Source organism: Pelodiscus sinensis, chromosome 25 (assembly GCF_049634645.1).
Source record: "Pelodiscus sinensis isolate JC-2024 chromosome 25, ASM4963464v1, whole genome shotgun sequence".
Lineage (NCBI taxonomy): Eukaryota > Metazoa > Chordata > Testudines > Trionychidae > Pelodiscus > Pelodiscus sinensis.
In genome coordinates this window covers 8115632-8138423 of record NC_134735.1, presented here as the reverse complement: position 1 = coordinate 8138423, position 22792 = coordinate 8115632, and the positions used below count along the sequence as shown (strand labels likewise).

At 59.5% G+C, this 22792-nt stretch overlaps 1 protein-coding gene across 7 annotated transcripts in view; it reads right to left on the bottom strand.

Annotated features, from left to right (window-relative positions):
* Window positions 1-8692, bottom strand: part of MAP7D1 (MAP7 domain containing 1) — a 44558-nt gene extending 35866 nt beyond the window's left edge. For 4 of the 7 annotated variants that reach the window (XM_075908859.1, XM_075908861.1, XM_075908865.1 and 1 more), the window contains exon 1: window positions 8353-8691. In XM_075908859.1, the coding sequence (XP_075764974.1) occupies window positions 8353-8389 (37 nt within the window). In that variant the 5' untranslated portion in view covers window positions 8390-8691. Of the gene's footprint in view, window positions 1-4321; window positions 4519-8352 lie in introns of those variants that run through there. The other 3 variants (XM_075908862.1, XM_075908864.1, XM_075908863.1) reach the window with 3 other exon arrangements.
* Window positions 8693-22792: the final 14100 nt, after the last annotated feature.

Sequence of the window (22792 nt, the reverse complement as noted above, 5' to 3'; positions counted from 1 at the left end):
AAGAATTTGTTTGAGGGGATGAAACAAAAGAAACCCAACTCCGCAGCCCCAGGGAGCAGTCTAGGGATGTGAAGGACTAGTTGACAGGACCCTATCAGAGGCAGCAAGGGGGGGAATAGAGGAGGGTACTTCAAGGAGCCCGGGGTCAGCGGGGGGAGACCATTCCATTGTCTCCCCCCGCTGACCCTGGGCTTCCGGCGCTTTTGCCTTTGAAGTGTCACAACAGCCCTAGGACGGAGGTGCCCTATCGACTAATCGAAGAGTCAATGCAAAAATGCATCAACTATTTGATTAGTCAGTTACCCGATACTTAACATCCTAGTCTCGCTCTGACCTGTCCCTGGAACAGAGGGATTCTGCTGCCCTGGGCAGAAACCAATTCCCGGGGCTGTCTCAGGCATAAGGCCACCGATGTCGCGCCCTCCCGGCATAACCTGGTCTAGTGCGCAAAAGGCCAACCCCTCCCCAGCTCAGCACCCCAAGGCCGTGGCAAGTGCCAATGAATCGGCCGCTGACCCTGTGCCCCACAGCCCAACCCCTACCCTAACCCCAGCAGGGGTCCAGCATGGGGCCATCTCTTCTGCCCGCACCCAGGCTAATTGTGCCTCAAAGCGAGCCTTCTAGCAGGGAGGGGACACCATAGTCTCCATGGCTCATTCAGCCCTGGCCTCCTCACTGCAACACCCAGCTGGGGTCTCTTGCCCGAGGGACCCACAGACACCTGAGTCCAGTTACACAAGCCAGACCCTCCTCAGGTGGGAACACCTGCAGATCACTGCTACCCTGACCCCAGACAGGAACCAGCACCCTCGCGGGGGAGAACCCCCATCCCATCCCCTGCCTCTGAGTCAGCCAGTCCCTGCCCCGCCAGCACCCTAGGAGGGAAAGCCCGGGGCCCCATGCCGCAGCCATCCCACGGGATCATCGGGAGCAGCAGAGCGTGTCTCAGACACGCTGCAAAGCCACACGCCCAATTGCTCACACACACGCAGCTTCCGGGGATTAGCAGGAACAACTGTATCCGTCACACCTGGATGACCGGGACTGAGCACGTCACTCAGCCGCCCGCGCCCGGCGAGCTCCTGGCAGGGACAACTGCTCCTCTGCCTACGGCGCTGCTCCCACGCCCACCCCAGGCAGCTCCACGCTGTAGGCCTGCCCGCCCCGCAGCAGGAAGCCAGGGGTGCCCCAGAGAGTGCCCCACAACTCGGAGGGCCAAGAGCTCCCTGGAACCCTGCAGAGCTCAGCACAGACAGACGCCACAAGAACAGGGCGCTTGTGACACAGAGCCCACGACCCTCCCGCATCCTTGGTGTGGGCTGGTGGCTGGGTCCCACGCCGCCTGGGCTCGGTGCTCAGAGGAAGCCAACAGCCCTCCAGGACCGTCTCCCAAAACTCAAATTAAAACTGGGCTGCTCCCGTTGGGGTCTGGCTCCCACGCTCCCAGCTGCGTGTGTGTGAAGCGGGGCTCAGCAGGCTCACAGCCAGGCCCTGAATTCACCCCTGGCCTGGCAGGGGAGCTGCAGCCGGGTACCTTCCCAGCATTCATTCCTCCTCACAGTGAAAACAGGGCATAGTAGGGAGTGGGGTGATTAACCCTTCCCCTGAGCCGACGGCACCAGAATCCTCTGGGCTCAGAACCCAGGGGTCAGGGCTGGAGCACCCGAAAGCGAGAGAGATGGGAAACAAAGCCTGAGCTCCCCAACGCTCCCCAGACCCCGGAGATCAGCTCACCAGCTGGGGGTTGTCCAGACATGTGCATGCCGAGGGGGTCTCTGCTGTTCCTGGAGGGCCGTTCTGCCCAGCACGCTGAGCTGTCCCACCGCACAGAGAAGAAACAGACTGCCCCAAACACGTTCCTAACCCCCCTGGGCTAGGGAAAGGAAGGCTGTGGGGCCGGGGCCTACCCAGGAGGTTTGGGGTTAAATGCCATACAAACCAACAGAGAAGATCTGGTTCGAAAAGGAGGAGGGTCTGGGGACTGCTGGGAGCGGGCTATCCCCCAGCTGGATAACCTGCGGCACTCCTATAGCTTGTAGGGCACCGGAGCGACCCTTCGAGGCGCAAGGGAGGCCTGCTTGCAGTGCAGGAGGGGTACCTCACTGCCCTGCCACCGCCTTCTGCCCCAAAGCACCACGCAGGGGCACAAGAGCATCAAGGATGTGGACCGAGGAGCAAGGAGTGACAGGGGATCTCAGGGCAGTGCTGGGATGGGGCTTCGGGATGTTCACGGTTCGTTTCCAATCGGCATCAAGGAAAACAGGCCGGAGAACCTGAGCTGCTTTCGAGCCCTGCGTCCCCCACCGTGAATTTCCCACGCGGCTGGATCTGAACTGGACCGGCCCGGAGCCGGCGCTGGATCCCCAGGGCAGGCACTGCGACCTGACACCCATGGAGCCAGCGACAGAACAGGTGGGTAGGAGGTGTCCGAGCACCCGACACACGCAGAGCAACAGCTGCGTGCATGGGCAGAATTACCAGCGGCCCTCCGTGCGGGGCACAGAGCTCTTGAGAAAACCTGCCCGGCTGCCGCTGGGCACTTCCAAAAGTCTGGCCCTCGTCCCAGTGCCGAACTAAGAGCTCAGCTCCTTTCCAAAATCAGGCTTATCCGCCTAATATGCAGAGGCGCTGAGCTCCTAACAGGAACAAGGGAGCACGGCACCTCTGCGGGCGAGACCGCTGGCCTTTCGAGCCTGGAGCACAAGCCCTAGACGGCTAGCAGGGCCTGGCACACAGATCCTGCTTTCGCCCAGCGATTAGGCCGGCCATTTCCCTAGCGCTTGGCTCTAGCGCAGCACTGCTCCATCCCGGAGTCAGGACTCAGGACCACTAGAGCGCTCAATGCCCTCCAAGGCTGTCCCACTGCGATTCTGCCACCCACCCCAGCTCTTCTTCCATCCTCTCCCTGACCTGGCTTCCTCCAGAATCGCTGTCTTGCCTGGGGTCCAAGATCTCTGTATGGTGGGTCCCAGCCCCAGGAGGAAGAAGAGCTGCGGTAACCAGAAAGGGACCATACAGATAACAGGCCTATGCCCTGCTCCATCCGTATCCTTGGCCCGTCTCGCCAGCTGCTTGCACGTAACCACCATCACTCTGCTGATGGCTCTACACCACAGCGGCCTCCTCGGCCTAATCTTCAATCTGTGCACCAGCGTTCTGCCTGGCTCACTAAGGGACGCGGTTCACCCTGTCCAGCATCACTGGAAACTCCCTCCCCGGCACTACAGCCAGCTCCAGACCATCCGGAGAAGTGTCAACCGCTCGGGCAGGTGAAATCCCAGCCCCACTGAAGTCAGCGGGGGGATGAGTTCCGCTGCGGCCAGATTTCTCCCCCCATTTTCTCGTTCCCATGGGCTCAGGACCGTTCCACACAGCCGGGGCAATGGGCAGAGGCAGGGTGGTCCCATTTTTGGACAGGCCGGACTGACCAAATTCATTTTAAAAAAGGAAGAAAAAGAGGGAAATAGTTCAACAAACCCCTTTTCACCAGCAGCAAAAACACGTTCACATTCCTGCCACGCACCAGAGCGACCCGGGCTGCAAAAACGAGTCGTCCTGTGGCGCCTTAGAGACTAACAAAAACACACAGAATCATGAGCTTTCGTGGGCGAAAACTCCTTTTCCTCAGGAAGTGGCTTTTGCCCACGGAAGCTCATGATCCTAGATATACAGGCAGTCCCCGGGTTACATGGATCCGACTTACATCGGATCCCTACTTACAAACGGGGTGAGGCAACCCCACACTAGCTGCTTCCCCCCAGCAGACCAGGGAGACGCGGAGCGGCTTTTCTCAGCAGACACCTCAGCTTGAGAATAAAGGACTGAGGGAAGTGAGGTGTGGGAGAATAAAACTGAGCTCTGGAGAAATGTTTGGCTAGAGTTTCCCCTACAATATGTACCAGTTCCGACTTACATACAAATTCAACTTAAGAACAAACCTACAGTCCCTATCTTGTACGTAACCCGGGGACTGCCTGTATATTTTTGTTAGTCTCTAAGGTGCCACAGGACCACTCGTTTTTAAAGTTCCTGACTAACACAGCTACTACCCCTCTGAGACCCTTCTGCAAAGCTGGGCCAACACAACTTGGTCACATCCTTTCGCAAAGATCAAGCGCTAAGCGCTGCCGCATGCTATAAAACAGTCACCACCTCTTCCAAAGGCTTAGCACCTGGATTCCCCCTCCCCCCCAATTCCCCTTGTTTTGTTGCTAGGAGATTAACTCCAAACTAGCTTCCCAACATATTGGTGGGACACACTCAAATCCGTGGGGGTCTATGCCCAGAGACGGGCACCTCCTGCTACTGCCCGGGAACTTACCGCCACCCCGCTGGAGTAGCATGCCCATGCGGCCAGACACCGGACATCATGACGAAGAGAGGGGAAGAACCGTTCTCCTCCGCGATAAACAACGGAAAGCCAGGCCTATCGGAGGAGCCGGGCACAGACAATACGTCTGCCGTTTGCAGGGCCCCTGGATGGCAGGTCGGCATTTAGGGCCCGTTCGCCGGCTGGCCACCAGCTGCAGCGAGCTCTGATAAACTAAGCAGGCCCTGTGGCTCTTCTGTTCCCCCTGCCCCCATGTCCTCCCCTCCCCCGAAAGGCCACCTCAGCCCCATGCACATGAGGGCCTGGATGAATCACAGCAGCTGTCCCTCCCACTCTGCAACAGGGAATCAGGGACGGAGGGGGAGGGGGGTTGCCGGGCCTTCCCTTTTCCTCCATGGGTGGAGAGACAGGCCTGCCACAAAGCCATGCTTAGTCACAAAGCGGCCCTGCCTGCACCCAGAGATATCAACCGAGTCAGGGCCAGAGAGCACTTGGCTGGGTCCCTTAGCGAGACTCGGAGCCAAAACAAACCCTGGCTCCAGCAGACTTGGCCCGAGCCAGCCGCTGCCCTCCCTCCGGCTGCGCAGGAGCAAGAGAATTCAGCAGAGTTCAGCCTGGGCAAAGCTGCAGATGCAGGCCCGGCTGCTCCTGTGACCCAGTGGAGGGCCAGCAAACCTCGGGCCAGGCGCCTGGGAACACCACCCAGCCCAGAAACGCAGCCAGGAGACAGCCACGTGTTGAGGATGAATCCTCAGCTCCAGTCCCCCATGTCTTCTCACGCAGGGAGCTGCCACAGCCCAGCCACCACCAAAGGCCTTTTGCCTTCCCGCTCATAAGACCAGCCCCCATCTTCCTCACTTGGGGGTAAGACCCGGTTAGGACCTAACACACCATTGCAGCCAGTGGTGTAGACAAGACCTGGCAGTGTTTTAACTACGGGTGCAAGCAGCTAGTCGACTACCCAGTAAGCCTAAACTTACCGGGTAGTCAAGTCGACTACTTGACTACTCGCATTCCCCTCACCCCCTTGCTGCCTCTGTATCAGCCCTTCTCTTATCATAAGAACATAAGAATGGCCGTACTGGATCAGACCAAAGGTCCATCTAGCCCAGGATCCTGTCTGCCAACAGTGGCCAATACCAGATGCCCCAGAGGGACAGATCACAATTCTCACGTGATCCCTCCCCGGTTGGATCTAAGGATGGCATTCCTACCTATCCTGGCTAATAGCCATTGATGGACCTAACCTTCATGAATCTATCTAGTTCTTTTTTGAACCCTGTTAAAATCCTAGTCTTCACCGCATCCTCTGGCAAGGAGTTCCACAGGTTGACTGTGAGCCGAATGAAGCAAAACTTCCTTTTGTTTGTTTTAAACCTTTGTTTACAAATTGCATCAACTACACGGTTGGCCAACTGCCCGCCTCTTAACATCCTTGGTTTTAACCATGCTTCTGAACTAGTCCCAGATCTGAATAAGCCAGGCTGCCATAGTGCAGCTCTGGGACAGGTCACTCCCAGCTACACAGCTGGCTGGGGTGGTGTCATAGGACAGACGTGTCATCCCCAGGGGGCCCGACGCTGTGGACAGTCTGGGCAAGCTCTGGAAACCGATACTGTGGCACTCAGCGGAGACCCAGCGCACAGAAGCTCTGAGTGGGGTTGGCTATGGGCTGCTCGCAGCCGCAGCAGGGGTACGGAGGTGCAGCAAAAGAGGCAGGGCACAGAGAGGGCAGGATGGGTACAGAATTCCTGGCAGGTGGCTGCTTCAGTTCCAGAGTTCACGAGCCAGCAGATATGCCTCCTGCACCCTGTATGCCAGGCAGGCTGAAGCCCAGGGCTTGGGGAGGGGTCACCTGTGCGGGGAAGAAAGGGGGCTGGCAGGCAGGAGTATCAAAGTGCGAGAAAGATTCAGCTAGCCCAGGTGTGCCACTGCTCCTTAGGCCTGGCTCATGCTCTAATAAGGAGGTAATTAGTTAACCGGTTAATTAGTTAACCGGTTAAATAGTATGTTTGACTGATTAAACAAGGGCATGCGGGGGCTGCTCCCGGCTGGTCAGAGACGCCCCCTTCCGTGGTGAGCGCACGCTGCGGATGGGAGCTGCTTCCAGCGAGCTTGGGCTGGGCCCGTCACAGATGGGGGCCTCTCGGGCCCTGCTGAGGTGCCCCTTGCAGGGGCTGGAGCAGCCCTCTACCTACGGCGGGCCGGGGGGTGCGCCAATCCCTACTAGTTATCCGTAACCGGGAAGCATCATCCAGTAAGGGTGACGCTTACCAGTTAACCATTCACATCCCTAGCCTCTCCCAAGCATCAGGGCTGGAGACGGATGCCAGATGCAGGGCAAAGGGAGAGGAGGTGCAAGCGGCACCGGCCTGACCCACAGCAGCAAGGTGGGGGACCAAGCACACGCAGAAACACCAAAGCCCCCAGCAGAGCTGTCCTGTCTGCGTGACAAAGGCTGCTGCTCCCTGGAAAGGTCTCGTCAAGGGCAACTTCTATTTTGTAGCCACTTGAGTGAATCTAATTAACTCCTAGGGGGCTCTCCCCACGCTTGGCTCTCTGTGGCCTACTGAGACTGTGCTAGCTCCTTCCCTCCTGCTTCGTGTAACTCCAGGGAGGGGGCACTGCCTTCATCCAGAGGCTCCATTTCAGCTGGGTCTATAAGCCTCCGGCCCTGGGCCTTCCTCTCTCCCCTCCCCATCATTCACAACTCCAGGAGAGCCTGGGGCCTGTCACGGCCCGGAGCACTACAGAGGGACCTGTACCCCGCTGGGGCGCAGGGCTTCCGTGCCACTGCTCCGACTCCCTCTGCCTGCCCAGAGCGACCCTTGATTTACGCTGGGAGGGGCGAGCGCAGAGTCGCGCCCCAGCAGCCTGAGACTCTAAAACCCCTCTGCCCCCATCGGCTGCTCCAAAGCCATTCTCCTTGCCCAAAGCCCCGGGTGCAAATCACGGAGGTCAGTGGATCTGGCCCCTTCATTCCAATGGGAGCTTCCCCCATTTTCACCAGCTGGGAGGCCCAGACAGCAGGGGTAGCTCCCGATTTGCAGAGCCCTGGGTCTCCCCGCCCCAGCCCCAGTCAGTCACGTCTGGGCTGCAAACACTGCAGGGCGAGGCTGAGGTCCTGGGCCTGGCCTAAATTAGGACATCTGACAGCAGCCGGCCGCTTCTGCTGGGGGGAGGAGGGATTCCAACTCGCCCTGGAAACCCCATGTCCAGGGCTGCTTTCAGGGGTTTCTACCCAGCCACAGGAAGGGCCCTGCCCCTCCACAAGCTCCCTCCTCCCCGGAAAGGGTTTGAGCGCCCCCCCTTCCAAGATCACCCCTCTCCCTGCAGCCGGGTGCCCCCCCCCTCGGTTCCCCTGCACAGCAAGACGCCGGGAAGGCAGATCTGGGGAGCGGGGGGGGGGGGGGCGCAGTCCCAGCATCGGCCTGGCGCCCAGACGGGAAGCGTCACCCCCCAAGTTATTCCCACTCGGTTCGCTCTGCAGCCCGGCTGGGCGTTATTCCTCCATTCCTGCCCGGCGAGGCCTGCGGGCCAGCGCCTGTGTCCAAGGCCAGCGGCCGTGCCCAGGGCGGAGGCTCCCCCCCGTCTCCGGCAGAGGCGCCGGGAGAGATGCTCCGGCCCAAGGCAAGTACCCGGGCCCAGCGCCGGGGCGGGATCCGGGAGTTCCGAGCAGATGAGCTCATGGCTCTCGGCGCCGGGGGAGGCGGCCAGGCTGGGGACCCCCCCGCCCGATCTCCAGCCTGGCGCAAGGCCACCAGCTTCCTGCGAGCGGGACCGGACTCAGCCATGGCCCCACCCCGGCATCCTGCGGAGCTCGGAGGGGGCTGCCTGGGGCGCATCCCCACAGCAAAGGGCCGGGGGGGGGGGAAGCCCGGGGCTGCAGCCCCTCCCCACCCCCCGGGAGCCCAGCTCCGTGATGCAACCCCCCCCCCCTCCCTTCCCGGGCTGGAGACCAGCCAGCGGGGGGAGGGGCACGCGGTATCCCCGGCCCCCCCCGTCCCGGCTCCGCGCGGTACCTCGGGCTCCGTGCCGCGCCGCCGGCCGCCGCTCCATGCCGTGCGGGGGAGGCGCCGCTCGCTCTCTGGTCCTCCCCCCGGCCCCGCCGCCGCGCCGCCCCCGGTGCCTTGCAACCAGCCGCGCAGCAGCGGGCGCGGACGCGACTCAGCCCCTTTTCCGCCGCAGGCGCATCCCGCCCCGGATCCGACCCAGCCCCTTGCAGGGGGGGCGGTATCAGCTCGGGCTCATGGCCGGGCCGCCCCGCGGGGACAGAGGCGCGAGGCCCCGGAGCGGGGCGGGCGGGGGCTGCGGGGCGGGGACCCCCCAGGCAAAGGCGCCCGGGCGCTATTGTGCAGCCCTGCCCGGCCGCGGGGGGAGGCCCCTACCATGTCTGCGCACGGAGCCGGGAGGGGGGCTCGGACTCGCCCCGGGGCAGGCCCGGGTCAGCGGGGCGCCTGCTCCGGGGAGGGGGGGGTGGCCGGGAGCCCGCTGCGCTGCCCCGATACACCGGCGCCCCCCAGCCTGGCCGGGGGGGCGTCCCGAGGGGGCAGGGCAGAGGCCCGGGCAGCTCAGCCTCCCCCCTGCCGCTTGGTTGTGCCCAGCCGCGAGTTCAGACTATCTAGGGAAAGTTGGAGGCTTTGGCTGATGATTCACTTAGGAAAGAAAGAAAGAAGGAGCCACGTGCGGGGCCCCCGCGCCGGCGGGCGGGGCTCCAGGCCTGGGCATGCTGGGAGCCCCCCTGCTCCTCCTCTAGCCCTGGGGGGACCGGACCAGGAGACACTGGGAGCAGGGAGGCCTCTAGGCTTAGGGGTGTTGGAAGCAGGGGGGGGGGGCTTCTCTAGTCCTGCGGGATGCTGACACAGTTCGGTCCTTCTCTAGTCCTAAGGGACCAGGCCAGGGGATGCTTGGCGGGGAGAGGGAGTCCTTCCTGTTTTATTCTCTGCTTCCTGTGGGCCGTACCCCTAGACTAGGCAGCTGGCCGCTGGTGCAGTACACCCTGGGATTGGGGTCCTGCTACCATCTGAGCCTGCTCCGTGTTGGGGCCCCCAAGGGCTGGTGCAGAGTGAGTTGTGGTGCTGTCATAGAGGCCCAGGGAGGACGGGTCAGGGCAGGTGCAACATGCCATTGAGGAGACCGGTCTGGTCAGGGAGGGGAACAGGGAATAAAGCCACCACTCAGCTGCACCAGTAATCCTCCTGCCCATCCCAGAGGGGGAAGGGAGGGCTCCAGGCAGCAGCTGGATGTGTGGCCATGCCAGGACTCTTACTTCCAACTATGACCTAGTCACAATTGTGGCTTCTAGTACTGAGTGGAGGCCACAAATCTCTAAGCAGGGGCTAATGGACACAGCTGACTTGGGGGCTCATCACGGGGCTAAAAAGCCTTCTCTGTTCCTCCCTCACCAACCTGAGAATGCACCAGGTCAGCAGGGGCCTACAGTCATTACAGTGCAACAGCTGCTTGGCAGGGAGAGAGACCCTGCGTGCAATGAGTGTGATGGGTCTCAGTTCAGCTACCAGTGAGACAGGACTATAACCTCTCCCACGAAGCCCCCCTCAATTGGGGCTGGTGGTTGAGTCCTGAAGACCTGCAGGGCCCAGACAAGAGCTTGCCTTTCCCCCCATTTTGTTAACTAGCAGGTTTTACCCCACCAAAGCTCGTGATATAAACTCTCCTTGGACTTTGAAAGTGGAAGGTAATTGGGGTCCGGTGGCTGTGCCGTGCTGAGCCATCAGTACAGGTTCCCTTAAGGGTCCCAATGAAGCAGGCGCAGGATGCCCTTCGCTGAAGCCCAAGGGTCAGATGCTTCTTGGGTGTAAATCATTGGCCTCAAGTGGGTGACGTTTTCACCAGCTGGGGCTCTGGCTTAGCAAGCATGCCTCCACGGGCACCACCCTGTGCACGCCCTGTCTCAGCTTGTCTCTCACCCCAGCGGGACTTTTTGCACCAGGAAGGAGCAGAGTAGGAATGAAATCGTGTAGTCAATTAACCGATTAACTGCTAAGCAACAGCTTATAGGTTAATGCTATAAACCACACACATTTCCCTTGCCCCACCCTTGCCGGTACATTTTTTGCAGGCTGGCCAGCAGCCCAGTTCAGTTCTGGCTCCTGCTGGGTCCAGAACCTACCCCTGTTGCAGCTCTGCGTTTAAAGTGTATTAGGAGCTAGATGGGCAAGCAGCCTGGCTCAGTTCCGGCTCGTGCCAGGTCCAGGAGCTCATACCCCCCCTTAGACAGGGGCTGCTGCCACCCCACACTGCTACCTCTTTATCAGAGGCAGCAGCACTTGGCGACAGACAGCCGGTCCAGAAGGGGAGCTCATTTTTAAACTGGCTCCCCTTGTGGACCACCCCCCGCCTGGCAGCCTGTGCTGCTGCCTCTGATACAGAGGCAGCAGTGTGGAGTGTCAGGGAGCTCCTTGGGAGTGAGGCCGGAGCGCACTGGCTACCGGCCCCGCCCCCGGGGACTATGGAATAGTCGACTAACTGATAAGAATTCATGAGGTTACTCAACTATTCAATTAACTGATATTTCACTTCCCTAGAGCAGAGGTTTTGCTGGTTCCACTCGCCCTGCTCTGGGGGAAGGCTCTCAGCCGCGCTGTATAACAGTTGGCCAGAGAAGAAACCACCTCTACTCCATCCTGCCAGTGGACTCGAATTACCCTCATTGGAATCCAGCCAGGAATGTGTGGAATAAAGTGAAAGATTTAAAAACCCTTCTCTAGCCCCTTCAATCTGTGTTTTGAAGCAGCCAGTGGCTCGGGAGATCAGCCCATCGGTGGGGCTGCAGGGGTAGAGCTGCGTTCAATAGGCCGCTTGCCCGGCCCAGGGAATCGTTAGATTCAATACATTGTTCAGCTAAACTGCCTGTGGCTCTTTGAGGTCAGATTATCAACTGGCAGCATTGTGGGGGGATTAGCAGCATCTCGCTGGGGACTGTGAATTCCGGTGCTATTTGCATGTTTAAGGAAGGGCTCTGGTGCCAGCACTCGTCCAGTCTGGGCGGGCGGGTGATGGGGGGGAGGGAGGAGCAGAGAGAAGATGGCGGGGAGCAGCCCAGCCGGGTGTGCAAGCCACGGAGGCTTGGGCAAGGCGGATGGTGCCACCGAGATGGGAATGTAGGGACGTGGTCTGCGACTGCTCGGGGGCGGCAGTGCTCAGTAGCTGGTGGTACTGTTCTAAGGTCTAGGGTTTTGCCCCCCCCCCAGGGATCTGCAAACGCAGGGGCCACCCAGCCACCATTGTCACATGCCACATGGTCTGAAGCCACCCTGGGGAACAGCCTGCAGGGAACAGCCCCTTCCAGGAGAGGAACCTGACTGGGCTTCCTGGTCTCTAGCCTCTGGGATCAGCCCATTCCCCCAAGACAGCAAATCCTCCCTTTAGCCAGCAAGCAGCATCTTAGTAAGAAGGAACCTTGCTTGTCATTGGAGCCTCTGTCCTCACCCTGCCCCACCCAGAAGAGCCCTGGCTTTTAGCTGCAGACAGTTCTGTGCTGTCTGTATCAATGTCACATTCTCTCCGATTGTCTCAACCCGCCCCCACAGGTTTCCCAAACCCTCCCCTCTCAGGAACAGGAGACAAGGTGGCCCCAGTGAGCTGGCTAGCTCAGGGCCAGTCTGGCAAGAGCAGGAAGCAAAGGGCCTGCCCAGTACCCGGAATGGGACAGGTGGCAGCCGCCATTCAGTGGGAAACCCCCGCCCCCCCCCCCCCCGATCCCAGCGGGCAGCGCGCCCTCTCGGCAGCTTCTGCTTGGATTCAAGTAGAGCAGAGCATGTTGGGATCCAGCCCTCCACAATGGCAAGGGGGGGAGAAGAGACCACGAAGCTGAGCACCAGGAGAGGGCAACACAAGAGGCACCAGAGCCATGGGCACAGCCAGCTGGCGCTGCAGGAATGCTGGGGCGGGACAGAGCCCCTCCAGCCTGTGCTCACCAGGAGTCCTTCCAGGGCTCGGATCCTTGATTACCTTGGTGCTGGCCTGTCAGGCCAATAGAGACTCTGGCACAGAGGAGTGACTCCGAAAGAGAGAGATGGGGAGCAGCAGTAGGGACACAGGGCCAGTCCTGCTCTGGCTCAGCCCAGCACTTGGCATCCCTGTTCCTCCTAGTCCTGGGGCTTTTTGCCCAGCTCAGCACCGGGCTGAGGTTTCCCCGAAACCCCATCCGGCCTCGCCCTCCCAGCTGACTCCGCACCGGGGAATGTTGTCCAACAGAAGGAGAGCAAAGGGAGCCGCGCAACCCGATCCTGGAGAGAGGCAGTCGGGCCAGGAGCACGCAGAGCTCCAGCACAGAACTTGGGGGAGTGGGCAGCTCCCAGCCGGCCTGTGCCCAGGCCCGGACAGAGCCCCCGGGGCTGCGGGAGACAGATGCTAATAGACTCACACAGGTCTACTCTGCTGGTGTGTCGGTGTGTGTGGGGGGGTGCCCAAAAGGGGGCTGGATGCTTCCTCCCCACTTGCCATACACTGGCATCACACCCAGCACAGACCATGGCACGGGAGGGGGAAACTGGCCCAAAATATCCAGGGGGCAATTTTCCAGCGGCTCTGTAACTGATTGGATCCCCTACCCATCAATCAACCATCCAGTGCCACACAGGCAGGGCAAGCAGGGGCACAGTGGATTCGGGGGGCAGACAGGAGTCGCTAGGGGTGGGGACTCTGAAATCCAATGCCCAGCTGTGGCTCATGGGGTCAGAGCTGGTGCCCAGAATGCCTGGAGCCTGCGCCCCTCCCCCACCCAAAGTCGCCCACCAGCTTTTTAAAAATTGCCTGGGGGGTAGCAGGCGGGACGGGGGATGCACTCAGGAGATGCATGCAGGGGCGGTAGGCAGGACTGGGGGATGCACGGGTGGGGGTGCATGCAGGGGCGGTAGGCTGGGTGCACGGGTGGGGGTGCATGCAGGGGCTCAGGTGGGCTGGGGAATGCAGCTGGGGGGGCACATGGGGGCAGCAGGCAGGGTCGGGGAGAGACACAGTCTCAAACTTTGGCAGAGCCTGGCCCCAGACCAGGAATATTCCTGGTGCTGGGACACCCGTCCATGGCCCGTACCATTCATGCCTATGCTAGGCCGAGCAGGGCAGGATTGTTTCCTGTGCCCAGCCTGGCTCTAGGGGAAGGACTGTCCCCCTCCATCTACACACAGGGCAGCTCCCAGGGAGGCTGGGTAGCTGCGGCCTTTGCCCAGCCAGCCCTTGGCTGCAGCTTGGAGTGCAGCCGCTGGCTCTGCATGAGTGAGCGGCTCCGGGAACTGCTATATTGTCGCTCCCCTTCTGGGGGTCTCCAGCAGCCCCTCACCCTTTCATTTCCATGACAAATCCCATCAGCCAAGCGACCCCCCAGTGGAGCCCAGACGGGGCCGCTCAGCAGAAACCCTGCAGCGGGCAGCCCCACACAAGGCAGCTCTCAAAGGCATTTTTGTTTGGTGAGGCAATGGCACCTGCGGGGTCCTTCGGGGGGGGGGACAATGGGAGCAAGGAGACCCCTCCCTGCATCTCCAGAGTAACCCCCCACCCTCCCCATCTCCCGGCCCTGCTCCTGGGATAGAGCTGTACATTCCCCAGCCTCCGAGAGACAGGGATTGGGGCTGCTCCCAGCAGCGCTCCATGGTGCTCTGGGATTCCCCGGCCACACAGAGCCTGGGGGATGTGTCCCCTCCACGGGTTTGCCAGCAATGGGGGAGGGGTCTTTCCAACCCCTTCTCTGCTGCCAGGCCGACTTGGATCCACCGAGCCTCGGGGACAGCAGGGGTGCTGGGAGGCACGGGAAGGGGATTTGAACCAGCAGGGCTCAGCTCTCAGATGGGGTCTGCTAGGAACCACAGTGGCTAGTGGGGGGGGGGGAGGATATAAAGCAGCTGACTCCCTGCTCCACCTGGGCTCAGCTTGCTCCCCAGGGCAAGCTCAGCACCCATGGGAGTGGCCAGGAGAGCTGGCATCTCTCTGTGCTGCCCACACCCCCTTTGCCACCCTGGGCCCTAAGGACAGGCTCACCTGCCGCGCTATTGCTGACCCAAGGCCTTTCTCTTCCACAGCCTCCTCCTGCGCCTCTCGGAATTCACCCCCCCTTTCCTTCGCACCCCCATGCTGCACCACCCTCCTTCCCTGTGCCATGGGACAAGGCGTCTGGGCTACGGGGAGCAGGCTACGGCAAGGGCACAGGGATGCTTCCCTGTCATGGCCCCCGCGGAGCCCCTCGCCTGCCTGCTAGGAGAAGAGCCAGAGTCTGGATCCTGAGGGTATGTCTACTCTACCCCCCTAGTTCGAACTAGGGGGGGTAATGTAGTCATACGGAGTTGCAAATGAAGCCCGGGATTTGAATTTCACGGGCTTCATTTGCATAAAGCCAGCCGGCGCCATTTTTAAAAGCCGGCTAGTTCGGACCCCGTGCCGCACGGCTACACGCGGCACGGACTAGCTAGTTCGGATTAGGCTTCCTAATCCGAACTAGCTGTACTCCTCATTCCACGAGGCTTCCTAATCCGAACTAGCTAGTCCGTGCCGCGTGTAGCCGCGCGGCACGGGGTCCGAACTAGCCGGCTTTTAAAAATGGCGCCGGCTGGCTTTATGCAAATGAAGACCGGGAAATTCAAATCCCGGGCTTCATTTGCAACTCCGTATGACTACATTACCCCCCCCCTAGTTCAAACTAGGGGGGTAGCGTAGACATACCCTGAGTGTTTTAAGCCTCTGAATGGAGCCCAGGCACGGTTCCTACATTAGAACCTCCTCCGGGCACACTCCTGGTGGGAGAGCTATCCAGCACCCTCTCCTGAGAACTGCGCCAGCCCCCGGAGCCAGGACTGGCCCCTCAGAATCCACCCAGAGCCCCACCTGGGCGCCTGCTGCATTGCCTCTCCGGCTGGGCATGCGGGCAGTGTCAATGACTCTCACCCATTGCACCAGACCCTGACCCACGGCTGCTCTTTGCTTAGTAGCACACCAAATATAGAGCTGCGCACACATAACCCTACCCCCCTCACCCTGCCTCAGTTTCCTCCCCGCTCCAGAGCTGAGGCCAGGCTCCTCTGGCTTCATTTTTTTAGGGATAAGGGTTCTTGCGCAAAAGGGTTTTGGTTTTTTTGCACAAAACGGCCCTGTCTATACGGCGTTTTCCCCGGCAAAAACTTCTTCCGCAAAAAGAATCGGAAGGGAATATGCAAATAAGAGTGCAAGAAATGCTAATGAGCGCTTCATTTGCATTTCCTCTTCCGCAAAAAAACAACCATGTAGCGGGTCCTCCTGCTGCAGTGTGTGAACCACGGAGCTGTCTCTCCCCAGCTCACCTCCTCTGTCCTTGGGCAGCGAGGCCCCTCCCCCGCTCTTGCCCCACGCTTGCTGGGGGGCTCTCAGGCTGCCCCTCACTCCCTACGTCTCTTGTGAGGCAGCACACTCGCCTGTGGAGCGCCTCTCAATGGCAGCGCCTCCTGCAGGCCGCCTGCCTCTTGCCGCATCTCCCCTGGCTCCGCCCTCTGGCCAAGGCACATCCCGTCGACCAAACAACCGTCCAAACAGGACTGGATCATTCCTCTTTCCCCTCAGGCTACTGCAGCCTTCGCTTCTGCTGCCACTTCCAACCCCTGCCTCAGGGCTTCCCCGGTTCCCCCAGAAGCTCCTGGTCCCACCAGAGTCCTGCCTTCTGTCACCTCCTTTCAGGGCCCACCGCCGGGATCAGTTGTGAGCCAGCCTCCGCCTGCCCACCCCAACCTTCCCAGAGCGCTCCCTTCCTCCCAGGGCTGCTCCTCAGCTGAGCCCCCTGCTCTTGATCTGCCTCCTCTCGCTCAGCCGGCAAGGAGGGTTCAGCCCCAGCACATCCTCTTATGACCTGTCAGTCCCTCGGTCCGGTGACCGCTGGATCCGGGTCGACAGGTGCCCGCTAGCTTCCTTTCCAGGTGCCGTGCCCCCGGCAGAGCAGGTCTCCGGAGGGGCGTGTCCGTTGCCTGCTGTGTTTGTATCAGAATGGAGGAGCATCCCGAGTGAACGCCCCGCTGTTGGTTAGCAGGCGCCCCCCGTCCCTTCCATTGGCGTTTCAATCCAACAGGGATGGGGGGGGGAGAGGCAACAAGAAAGGCAGCTAGTTCCCTCCCTTTTCCCAGGGGAGTTTGCCGCATGGAGGGTTGAGTCCCACAAGCAGCTCCCCCAAATCATCACCTCTCCCTCCCCCGCCCCCCCGACCACGTGAGGTGAGCCGGGTGCCCTTCCCTGTGCATGAAGCAGTCTGGGGCCCTCAGCCTCAGCAGGCCACGTGTGATCTGCCACCGAACCCGCCCTGCCTTCCTCTCCAGCCGGTACGTTGGGACCCGCTCAGTCCTCCCCACAACGGGGCTGGCCCTGTTCTCTCCGAACCTGTCCGTGCCCCTGACTGGACGGCGCGTTCCCCAAGCTGCCCCTCTCCTGTGGGTCTCGGGAGCCTCACACCCCAGAGAAGTGGGATTCTGGTCGCTCTGGGAACCGTCACGCTGAGAAGGCCCATGTGGAAAACGACCATGTAGACGGAGCGGAGCCCGGCATGGCCCCAGGCCAGTCAATACAGTAACCTCAGCACGTATCGACCGCTCCTCTGCGAGCCGAGCCCCTGCTGCGTCGCTTGCTTTTGGCTGGTTCCTCTTGGTCCTGGGAGCCACCAGCCTCCCGATCCTTATGGAAAAATCGATGAGTTAATTATGATTGTGGCGGCACTTGCTCAGCTGGCCTGAGAGCCCCTCGTCCTCAAGGCAGAGGCCGCGTGTTCCTCCGCCCGGAGCCCAATCACAAGGCCCGCTTGACCTTGAGACCTGGGAGGCAGCTGTGCCTAAGGAGGTCAGGGGTGTCTTTCCCAGTAGGCCTGGACTGGGACGATGGGGATACGATCCCAGAGGCAGCTTTGGGCCTAAATGGCTGCTCCCACCCCAGGCTCCTGGCAGGCTGCACTTGGCTGGTGCTGTGGTTTGCACGGGCGCGCCGCACCCAGTTCATGGGGGGTTGCAGGGTGCCCAGAGCCAGCGTGTGCGGATGGGGTGACCCAGGGGTCTCTGCTGTGAGCTGGCCCAGTGCCCCCCCAAGAGCGCTGAGTAGGCAGAGCTCTGCCCTGGGACGGGCACCCCACCGGCATGGATTCAGGGTGCAGCTCAGGCACCAGGGGGCTCCAGCAGCTGCCCCAGGCGGTGCCTGCTCTTGGTGCTAAATTGTGGCTTTGGGCCAAGCCCAGCGGTCCTTGCTCACTCAGTCTGTGCGGTGCCCGCGGGAGCAGGGACATGCTCAGAGGAGGCCTCTGCCTCTGGTGCTTTGTTCATCTCCGGCGTTACTCTTCCCCGGCCAGGCAGTCCTGAGCCCCCCGAGCTGGGCAGGCTAGAGCCTGGGACACCAGCACAGGCTCCTGAAGGGGAGCTGGAGGGAGCCTGGGGGCAAAGGGCCTGTCCCCCCATCCCTAGCCCTCAGCAATCAGGGCCAGTGGCTCATGGCCTCACCACAGCCGCTGCGGAACGGCTCCGCTGCCCACACACGCAGGAGTCTGCCTCTGTGGTGGTGCTGCATCCTCAGCAGTGTCGGAGCAAAGTCTCGAGCTGGCTGGGCTGATGAGCTGGGCCCATGCGCTGTCTGGCCAGAGCCCTGGCCTTGCGCTCTGAGCCAAAGACAAACAGGGAGGAGCCGAGGGCAAACATCAGGCGGTGCTGAGATCACGGAGCAAAGTACTCGCGGGGGCTCATTCCCCACAGTCTGTCAGAGCCCAGGGGGCGACTGGCCACTCTCCTCTTGCAGCTAGTGCCCAGCTGAGCCACTGACACGCAAACTGCTCCATCTCAGAGCCATCCGGAGCCACTGACATGCAAACTGCTCCATCCTGGAGCCATCCGGAGCCGCTGACATGCAAACAGCCCCATCCCGGAGCCATCCGGAGCCGCTGACATGCAAACAGCCCCATCCCGGAGCCATCTGGAGCCGCTGACATGCAAACAGCCCCATCCCGGAGCCGCTGACATGCAAACAACCCCATCCCGGAGCCATCCGGAGCCGCTGACATGCAAACAGCTCCATCCCGGAGCCATCCGGAGCCGCTGACATGCAAACAGCCCCATCCCGGAGCCATCCGGAGCTGCTGACATGCAAACAGCTCCATCCGGGAGCTACCCGAAGCTGCTGACACACACACATCCACCCTGGAGACACCCGGAGTTGCTGCAACAAATACAGCTCCATCCCAGAGCCACTGACATGCAAACTGCTCTATCCCAGAACCATCTGGAGATGCTGACTCCCACACACAGCTCCACCCCAGAGACACCTGGAGTCACTGCTGCACATACAGCTCCATCCCAGAGCCACTGACATGCAGACTGCTCCATCCCAGAGATGCTGACACACATACAGCTCCATTGGCTTTATGGCACAGCAAAGCCATCTCTGATTGAACCTGGGACTCTTTGCTCACAGCTCCAGGCTTGCCGCCCAGTTACCCAGGGCACCATACCTCTCCCCCATACACCGGGCTCTGTCCTCTTAGGGCATGTGTACACAGCAGTGTTATTTGGAATAACTGATGTTACTCTGAAATCGTTCACGTTTACACAAGAAGCAGCATGTCGAGCTGGAGGACTTCTTACTCTGACTCCTGTAACCCTCATTTTACAAGGAGTAAGGGAAACCAGAGGAAGAGTGTCTAACTCGGCCTTCCTGCCGTGTAGGCAGCGCCAAAGGCCGAAATAAGCTATTTCAACTTCAGCCACACAATTTCAGCTTTAGCCTTGCTGTGTAGACGTGCCCTTAGACTCCAATTCCCCCACAGCTCAGGGTTCCCTCCCTCTCGTTCACACTCACTGTCACTGGAGGCTGTGATTTCAGATGAATATTAGCCAGCTAGCTAGAAGGGGTGTGTGGGAAAGAAAGAAAGAAAGAAAGAAAGAAAGAAAGAAAGAAAGAAAGAAAGAAAGAAAGAAAGAAAGAAATACTTACGGTATGTCTACACTACCACCCTAATTCGAACTAGGGTGGTTAATGTAGACAAGCAAAGTTGCAAATGAAGCCCGGGATTTGAATTTCCCAGGCTTCATTTGCATCTTGCCGGGCGCCGCCATTTTTAAAGCCCCGCTAGTTCGGACTCTGTGCCCGCGGCTACACGTGGCATGGAGTAGGTAGTTCGGATTAGGCTTCCTATTCTGAACTACTGTTACTCCCTAGCGGGGCTTTAAAAATGGCGGCGCCCGGCAAGATGCAAATGAAGCCCAGGAAATTCAAATCCCGGGCTTCATTTGCAACTTCGCTTCCCTACATTAACCACTCTAGTTCGAACTAGGGTGGTAGTGTAGACATACTCTTAGATAGAGGGAGTGTATGGGGATGGATGGACAGATAGAGGGGGTGTATGAAGATAGATCGATAGATAGATAGGGTGGATGGGGATAGCTAGCTAGAGGGGTGGATGGGGACAGACAGATAGAGGGGTGGATGGGGACAGACAGACAGAGGGTGTGGATGTAGACAGATAGATGGATGGATGGGTATAGACAGACAGATAGATAGAGGGTGTATATGGAGATAGATAGATAGATAGATAGATAGATAGATAGGGGTGGATGGGGATAGATAGATAGGAGTATGGGAATAAATAGATAGGAGTATGGGAATAAATAGATGGATAGGCAGGTGTCAGATGTGACTGGACAGATGCTCCGGTGAGGGATCTGCTGAAGCTTAGTGCCGGATGTACCTGAGCACCAGGTGCGGGTGTGGCTGGCTGGGAGGCTGAGCCACCCTGGCCCATGAGTTTCACTGAAGGTGGGGGACAGAGGGACCAGTGAAGGGCTGGCTGCTCCTACCCCATCCGGCCTGGCCACATCCCCAGCTCTGTGATGATGCTGGGAGTAAGCAGCGTCTGGGTGTGAGCTCAGCGTGCCGGGCTTCTAGCAATGGCACTAGCTCCGCCAGGTTCTCCCCACACTGGACAGGTTCTCACCTTCCTTCCCTCTGGGCTATGGCAGCCATGTGCTCTCCAGGGCTGGGGGAAGGGATCCTGCCTGTCAGGGCCTGGAGGGATCCCAGTGCAGGTCCTGGCGATTCCTGGGTCTTGCTCCAGCCTGGTGCACTCCCTACTCCCAGACCCCACAATCCCTGCAGCCTCCTGCCCAACACCCCGTGTCCACCCCCCGGGGGAGCAGCTCCCTGCACAATGGGACAGTGAGTCCTTTGGAACCTGCAGCAGGGCTGGTGCCCTGGCTCAGAGACTCACCCGCTTGGGGTCCACGGCTCAGCATCTCTGCCCAGCGTGAATTGCCAGCACACTCAGCTCAGGCTGGACTGTTCTGCCACCAGCATCAGGGCAGCCAGGGCCGGTGTTACTGGCAAGAGCTGGGTGTGGGCGTGGGAGGTGGTACCCTGCAGCTGGCATGGCAGGAGCCTGCCTCTGAACTCTGCTTTGCCCTCTGGCTCTACCTGCTTCTCGGGCTGTGGTGCCCGTCAGGCTCCCAGGGCCTGGGTACCAGACTCCTTAGTCCTGGGAAGGGCCCATGGCAGGCAGGCAGCTTGTACGGCTCCCCAGAGCCAACGGCAGCAAAGGCCGGGTCTCATTTTCAGTTTGCTGGCAGAACAGGCGCTGGGTCGGGGGGCGCAGATGCACAAACCTTCCTATAGTAAGATGAAGGCCTAAAACATAAGCCCGTGCAGCACAGGCCTGGTCTGAGGTCTAGCTAGCTATGGACAAAACATGGCTAACAAAGCAAAGTTGAGTTGTGAGCAAGAGGTAGGGCCCCATTCACAGAACTTGGCACCAACAGGGCTGAGTGTGCAAAACACTAATTGGTAACAGGCCCAGGTTTAGACCAATAATTGGTGCTAGGTACCAACTGCAGAACAATAACTGGTACCAGTCATAAGCAGAAAGCAGATGGTACCACTAGCTCATTAAAAAAGACCTCAGATACCGACCCAGGAACAGGAAAGGGTCTAAAATGACAGCATGATGGCTAGAGATGATCTAATCAACCCATGAGATACAGGGTGATGGGCGGTAATTAAGAAGCATCAGAGGGTGGCATCCTGATACGTCAGCAATGACGTGTAAGTTGTTTGTACCTGTATATAAAGTGGTGTCTTGGGAGGATAGTCTTTTGATAACTTAGGCAGCAGTAGAAATTTCCCACTGTTTGAGCCATTCCATTGTTACGGGGTACATATGCGTAGTGGTTCAGTAAAGTCTACTGACAGCTATGATTGTACTTCGCTTAACAATAAACCTGGCCTGGCACCTTCGATCCTTATCTGGTTTGTGGTCTTTGTGGGCTCTCTTGGGGTCTGCTGTGCACAAGTCAACACGGAACACATCACTGAGCGCACAACCAAGCAGCCTTCCGGTTATCATCAACGGAGCCAGAGACCTGTGATAACACCTCGGCAGTAAATCCTGACCCCTCCTGAGTAACTGCACCATGTAGAGACAGACCTTCTGGCAGACTTGCGGAGCCACTTGCATGCGCTCACCAATGTGGGTGCATGCCTCCCCCTTGGGGGGTCGCGAGCAATTTAGAGGGGGGGTCGCAGTATCACAAAGTTTGAGAACCCCAGCATACTGGGTCGGACCAAAGGTCCATCTAGTTCAGTAACTTGTCATCCCTGGCCAGCCTGGCTAACAGCCATTGATGGTCCTATCATCTAGTCCTTTTTTAAATCTTGTTCAAGTCCTCATCTTCACAGCATCCTCTAGCAAGGAGTTCCACAAGTTGACTGCTTTGTGTCAAGAAATACTTCCTTTTTGTTTGTTTTAAACCTGCTGCCTATTAATTTCATTTGGTGACCCTTAGTTCTTGTGTTACGGAAACAAGTAAATAACTTTTCCTTATTCACTTTCTCCACACCTGTCAGGATTGTACAGACCTCTATCATATACCCCCTTAGTCTCCTCTTTCTAAGATGAAAAGTCCCAGTCTTTTTAATTTCTCTTCATATGGCACCCGTTCCAAAATCCTCATCATTTTTGTTACTTTTCTGAACTTTTTCCAATGCCAAAATATCACCTCATCTCAAAAAGATTCCAGCCCGGACACGCACAAAGAGCTGTTCACACCCCGTTTCCCAGCAGTCTGCAGGAGGGGCAGCTCTCTGACCGGCTGTGCCGTCACAGGGATCCTCCGCTCAGATGCCCCGGCAGCATGGGGCCGAACCCCGCTAGGCAGACTGGTTTCTCTGGCGCGAAGGCAGGTTTGGGCGGCAGGACAGGCCTGGGATGCACCTCAGGCCTTGCATGGCAGACACACACCCAGAGCTGCCCCAGCCCTCCCGCACCTCCCTTGGGAGCCAGCTCTTCTGCCTTTCAATAGGATTCTGGTTGCCCTTCCGGTGTCCCTCCCATTCCAGCTCTGCTCTGCCAGCCCAGTTCCCAAGAGCGCACCCACAGGATCCGGCCCCAAGCGTCAATCCCTCTCCCAGCCAGCTGGGTGGCATTTGCTGGGTGCCGGTAAGCAACTTCCACGACACACCCCAGAGGCAGCT